Below are 5,988 nucleotides of genomic sequence, written 5' to 3' on the forward strand. Positions count from 1 at the left end.
TCTACCCCGGGGTCCCCCTCTGGGCTCAGGGAACGGGAGACACAGGGGCAGGGCCCGGGTGCTTGCTTCACCCTGACTCCGCAGGCAGCCGGCAGAGTCACCGGGGCTGTGCTCAGGGTGCAGAGGGTGAGGACAGGGCACCCGCAGTGCCCCACCCCGTGCTGCACGCATACAAACACACATGTACGCGCGCACGCGACAACCAGGGAGGTCCTGAGGACTGTGCCCTGGGGCAACGGCTCCCCAGCCGTGGTCCCTTCCAGCTCACCTCCATCCTACGCCAGCGCTCATCACCGTCGTCTGCGGCCACTCACGGACAGAACGGATGGAACTTTCCAGCCGCAGAGACAAAGACACACGCAGGGGTGAGGCAAACAGCCTGGACAGAGGGCTCGAGACCACGGGAGAACCCACCCTCCCAGACGGTAGACGGCCCTGAGGCCCCTGAGCACTCTCCACGGGGGGCCTGGAGCCCAGCGTCTCCGGAAGGAGGTGAGCAGGAGCAGTGCGGTGAGACCTCAGCCAGCTTGGCTCAGAGACCGGCACCCGCCTTTGCCGTGGCTCACGGTCACGCCGGGTAGGGTCCGCCGCACGAGACCACGGGGGCCCGAGACGCCCCTCCCAGTAACCCAGCCGTTCCCCGGGCCCCAGAGGTCAGGGGCAGCTGGGACGGCGCTGGGACCGGCCAGGTGACCTCTGCACTGGGCCCCCCAACGCCCCGCCCTGTGTGAGGAGTGCAGAGGTCCCCACCTCGAAGACGGAAGCCGGCCCTTTCCTCAGGGCGCCCTGGCCAGGGCAGAGGGCACTCACAGGCGTGACAAGTGGGGTCCCCGCCCACCTCTCCGGGGAGCAGGCCCGGAGCACAGAAGTCCCAGTCCTCGGGAGCCCTCCTCAGACTGCAGGGCTATTCAGGGACTTCTCAAGGCCAAGACCGTCGCAGGAGCAAAGCCCCAGGCAGGTGCCCGCGCTCTGAGTGCAAGTGGTGCCATCTGCCCAGTGAATCGCACCGATTACAGAGAGGCGAAGCTACAGGAGCTCTGGTTTCCGGAGAAGCACCGCCTTTAATACGCAGCCGGCCCTGCCGCCCCCCCGAACCCGGGATGAGCCACCCGGCACGCGACACGGGCACGTGTGGCACTGACCCCCTCCCCACCGCCTAGCAGGGAAAGAAGTCAGGGAAGATGCTGTCCATCTCATCCCGCAGGGCCAGGCTGGGGCAGCCGGCGTCCGAGCCCCAGGGTTCCAGGGGGCCGTCTGGGAGCTCCTGGGAGCCGGGCCCGATGTCTGTCAGGAAGCTGGGCTCTGCCCTGTCCAGCAGGCTGCTCCTGGCCATGCTCCGAGAAGGGACGCTGGCGCCTCTGCCCTCCAGAGACCCTGGAAACGTCAGAGACGGGACACGTCAGCCTGGGTACCTGGGGTGCACGTGGCAAGGTCAAGGTGCGGAGAGGCCCAGCTCTGCCCGTCCGTCCTGCCCGACTTGGAAGCCCTTGGCGCCCGAGGGCCGTGTGGGGTGAGTGGGCCCACACACGCTGGTCCCCCCTGAGACCCGGGAGAACCCACCAGCCCAGAACAAGGAAGGCGTCTCCCACGACGCTGAATCTTACGGACTCATTCCACGTCCAGACACCTTTGTGGGGACGTCACGTGCAGAAAAGGCACAGATCCCGAATCGCGGGTAACACACAACCAGCCCCACGTGCCACGCGCACGCACACGGTCCACATGCATGCTCGCCACCTTACGCTCCCCACCCCAGCGACCCCGACAACCACCAGCAAGGAGCAAGAGACAAATACTGGGACCCCGATACCGCCCCGCACACCGAGCTCGAGCACGTCTCCTCTTAATCCCAGCCACCTGCCCAGCCCCTCGTCCAGACCGCCTGAGACCTCGAGGCCTGTCCCTGATCAGGGCAAGTGGTGGCCCAGGTGGCGCATCCCCACTCACCCAGCCACCAGTCGGGACTGGCGCTCAGCAGGAAGGACGCCCCATCTTCCACATCACATCCGGACGCAGACCTGAACGAGGCCGGAAGAACGCACCCTGACCGAATGGTCCCAGGTGGACCCGGTCCTCCAGCCTCGAGACAAAGGTGTGTGCCCTCAAAGGTGGCTTCAGGCTTAAGATGAACTGGGTGCCCCCCCTTCCCCGCCAGACCCCGAGCCTGCATGCTGGGGACAGACTGGCTCACCCCGCTGCCTCTGCTGGTTTCTCTCCAGCCTCTGCCACGCTCCCTTCCCACGCCCCAGCTGGTGCACGCTCAACAAAACACAAACTCGTTTACTATCAGCCGAAACACAGACGGACTGGGAACACGACAACGTTTTCGGAAATGCATCAGAGAGCCACACGGCAGCGTCTGGCTCAAAACAGGCCTGGGCTGGCAGCTGTGGCCCCGGCAGACAGAGAGGGAGGGGTGCGAACTTCCCAGGGGCAGGGGCGGGCAGAGCGCGGGCAGGGCTAGGAGGTGGTGTGTGGGGCTGGTGCGCACGCCCACCAGGGCACCCACCTGGTGTCCAGTGTCATGGAAGAGTCGGCCCCCTCCATCAGGGGCCCAGCCTGGCCCCGGCAGCTCTGAGCCTCTTTGCTCACCAGAGGGGAGGGTGGCTGCCAGGAGCGGGGAGGCCAGGGTGGAGGCGACCTCAGGGCCTTGGAGAGACTTGGGTCTGGGGGCCGGGTCACCAGGCTGCAAGGCTCTACAAGAGAGGGCAGGTGTATGCTGGCCTTCCCCGTGTGGGCGCAGCCCTACCCTAAAGGCCCCAGCCCCCACCCACTGCACCCTGCACGGGGACACAAGGAGCTCGGGAGCAGGAGGCAGACAGACCCCCAAGGACAGACGCCCAGGGCCGCAGGGCTATGCACCTGGGGCCAGGGGAGCTCCTAGGAGGAGACACCGCTGACCTCAGGCCAGGCCCTTGGAGCTCAGACCTGGGACCCTACCCCCACCTGCCCGCAATCCTTGATCCCGGCCTCCACCCTCAGACCTAGCCCCCTTGCCGCGTCACCTCTGCACCCTCACGCCCTGCCTGTGGCCCTGACTCTGCCGCCAGCCCTGTTCACAGCAAGCCCCCTCCCCTCCTCGACAGGCACGTTCCGGGAACCGGAAGACACAGCCTCGCCTCCTGCGGCACTCGGGGACTCTGGCACAGGGCAATCACCAGCACCCGTGTCCAAGAAGCGACAAATAGCTGGGGTGCGGGGTCCAGCACGAGAGAGACATCATCAGAGGTGCCTGCAGGCTTGGCCGGCACAGCACCAGAGAACAAAGGCCCCGTGCAAGGCCGATGACTCTCACTCCATACAGAAAAAAACATCGAAAAGGCACAGAGGGGGACAAAGAGCGGGGCGGGGGGGGGGAAGGGGGGGTCGCCCCTGGAGTCAGTTAAGCGTCTGACTTCGGCTCAGGTCATGATCTCACAGTTTGTGAGTTCAAGCCCCGCGTCGGGCTATGTGCTGACGGCTCAGGGCCTGGAGCCTGCCTCAGATCCGGTGTCCCCCTCTCTCTGCCCCTCTCCTGCTTGCACTCTGTCTCTCTCTCAAAATGAATAAAGGTTTTAAAAAAAAAAAAAAAAAAAGGTACCGAGGAGAGCAGGGCAGTGTGGGGGCCGCTCCAGAGACCTGGCCATGACAGGGGCCAACAAGTTTCCTGGGGGACCCAGGGACCCCTAGAGGCCCAGGGCGGAGGAGGGGTGGGGGGGCCATCCTTGGGGAGCAGAAACAAGTTCAGAGACCCGCTAGCTTGGACCCTGCTCCCCAGGAGACAAGCTGACAGAGAACCATCACCGCTTGTGGCTGACCCGTCTGGGGCACCTGAGCCCCCACACCCGCCCCTCCCGGCAACCCTTGTCCTGAGGTCTGTACCGCGGCCGAAGGCAGCGTGGGGTCTCCAAGGCTTCCCCCCGACAAGAGGGTCCCGAGAGAACCGACATTAAGCGTCCGCGCCCCGCTCAGGAACAGACCCTGCCCTGCACTCCTGCTCACCGGGGAGGGCTGGCGGCCCGTCCAGCACCTCGGCTGCCCCCAGCGGGGCCTCACCCTTGGCCACACCTGCGGTCGCAGCCTGGGGCCTAAAGGACAAAAACACAGAGCGAGAGCCCTGAACAGGCTGTGTCTGCTGCCCCGACGGGCTACCCAGCCACACAGGGGACACTCACACGGTCACGCCGGGCGCTGCCATCCCGGAGTCTGGCGCCCCTGCTGAGGTCGGACTTGACAGGGCCAGCTGCAACACGTCCCTCTGCCACTTGTGCCACGTCTCCTTGGACGGAGCGAGAGCCTAGAATTGGCACAGACGTGACACCCGACGACGGTCAGGCAACAAACGGGAGGGAACAGCCCGCCGTTCCCTGTCACCCGCCGCCCCGCTGGGGTCAAGGGGGTCAGCCCGAGAGCAGACGCCGGACCGGAAACACAGAGCAGGTGGAGGCGCGCATAAGGGACTTAAGTGACGACAGAGCTCGTGCCCTGGGACGCCCGCCTCACTCGTGGAGGTGGAACCGGCACAGACAGGGCGACGCCTGCCGAGATCACGGCCGCCCGGGGTGCGCGGTGCAGGGCACGGGGGAGGCCAGCAGGTCAGAGCCGCCCCCCGGGGCCGAGGCGACCGGCAGCCATGGGTGCGGACGGGGGACCCACACTCACGGCGGCGGGCGGCTCCTGGCTGGGCACCAGGCCGCCGGCCAGCCGCAGGAACTGCACCGACATCTCCAGGACGGAGGCCATGTCCTCCCGCCGGCCATCAAAGCGGGGCAGCAGGGCCCGCAGGCGCTCACAGCTCACAGAGATCCGCTTCCTGCTTGCGGACAAGCAACAACCACCGTCAGCCCACCCGGCCTCGGACCCCCCCCCCCTCCGCCGTGAGCTCTCCAAAAGAGAGGCTGTGCTTGTGCCCTAGACCACCAGCGCCAGAGATCCCAAGTGCCCCACCCCCCCCCCCCCCCCGGCTCAGGTCAAGGGGGGGGGGGGGGGGGGGCCTGCATTGGTGGTCCCGGGAACCCCTCCCCCCTTCCTTGGGGCTTCTTGTTCACCGCGGGCCCCAGTCACGGTCCCCTTACTGCACAGACCCCCGCAAACCCTGTCCCAGCGGCCTATAACCCCCACAGGGCCGCAGGTCAGACGCCCGACACCCACTCCCCTCCCCCCCCCCCCCCCCAGCAGCCCGGCCCCTCCTCCCCCCGCGCGGCTCACCTGCGCTCCCGCTCGCTGAGCACGTTCCGCGGGAGGCCGGAGCCCGCACGCTCGGGCGCCTTGTCTTCGCGGCAGCCCTGGGCACTGGACGGGGAAGAGCCGCTGCCCGGGAGACGCCGGGGCGTCGAGCTCCGTGAACCCCAGAACGCCGTGGTGGACGTCCTCCGGGAGCCCCGCCTTCCCCCCATAGGGCCTGCCCCACGGGCCTCGCCGGGTGGGGGGACCTGCAGCGCAGTCCACTCGCATTGGGTCCCCCCGCCCAGCACCCTTGACCCCCTCCAGCCCCCCCGTTCCCCACCCGCCCCCCCCGCCGCCCCCGCCCAGACGCGTGCTCTGCCCCACCCCCCCACTCGCCCCGGAGCCTCAAGTTTCTCCCGCCGGAAGCTGCCAGAAAGCGGTGGCCTGGATCTGCCCGCTCCAGGGCCGACGTGTGGCCCGGGCTGAGTGGTCCTCCCTCCTCTTCCGGGGGGTCGGCCCACCTCCCACTCGGGTGTGGCCTCCCTGGGTGCCAGCCTCCAGCTGGGCTCTGTCTACAGGGAGGCGTGATGCCCTCCAGGAGCCTGACCGTGGAGGAAGGCGCGGGTAAATGGCCACTGTGGGAAGGGAGGGGCAGGAGGGCAGAAGCGGTGATTTTCGGGACAGGGCTGGGCGGCTGGCGCCCCAAGCAGGAACCGGCAGGAGCCCAGGCTGGACGTGGGCCCGGTGTCAGGAGGCCAGAGGTGGCAGGGTGGACTCCCCTACAGAGCAGTGAGTGTTACCTGAGGCAGGGACAGGCACAGGTGTGGGGGGAGGAGGAGATGG

The 5,988-nt window shown here is 67.7% G+C and overlaps 1 protein-coding gene across 1 annotated transcript; it reads right to left on the reverse strand.

Moving 5' to 3' along the window:
* Positions 1–1,036: 1,036 nt before the first annotated feature.
* SOHLH1 (spermatogenesis and oogenesis specific basic helix-loop-helix 1) lies at positions 1,037–5,375 on the reverse strand. The gene is made up of 7 exons (XM_040464387.1): positions 5,188–5,375; positions 4,642–4,792; positions 4,155–4,276; positions 3,982–4,067; positions 2,510–2,696; positions 1,948–2,018; positions 1,037–1,374 (listed from the first exon to the last, which is right to left on the reverse strand). Exons 1-7 carry the CDS (start codon positions 5,373–5,375, stop codon positions 1,157–1,159), a joined length of 1,023 nt encoding a protein of 340 aa, XP_040320321.1. The 3' UTR covers positions 1,037–1,156.
* Between the last annotated feature and the right edge of the window lie 613 nt (positions 5,376–5,988).

The sequence above is a fragment of the Herpailurus yagouaroundi genome, unplaced genomic scaffold, assembly GCF_014898765.1.
Source record: "Herpailurus yagouaroundi ecotype Mexico unplaced genomic scaffold, PumYag 440, whole genome shotgun sequence".
Taxonomy (NCBI): domain Eukaryota; kingdom Metazoa; phylum Chordata; class Mammalia; order Carnivora; family Felidae; genus Herpailurus; species Herpailurus yagouaroundi.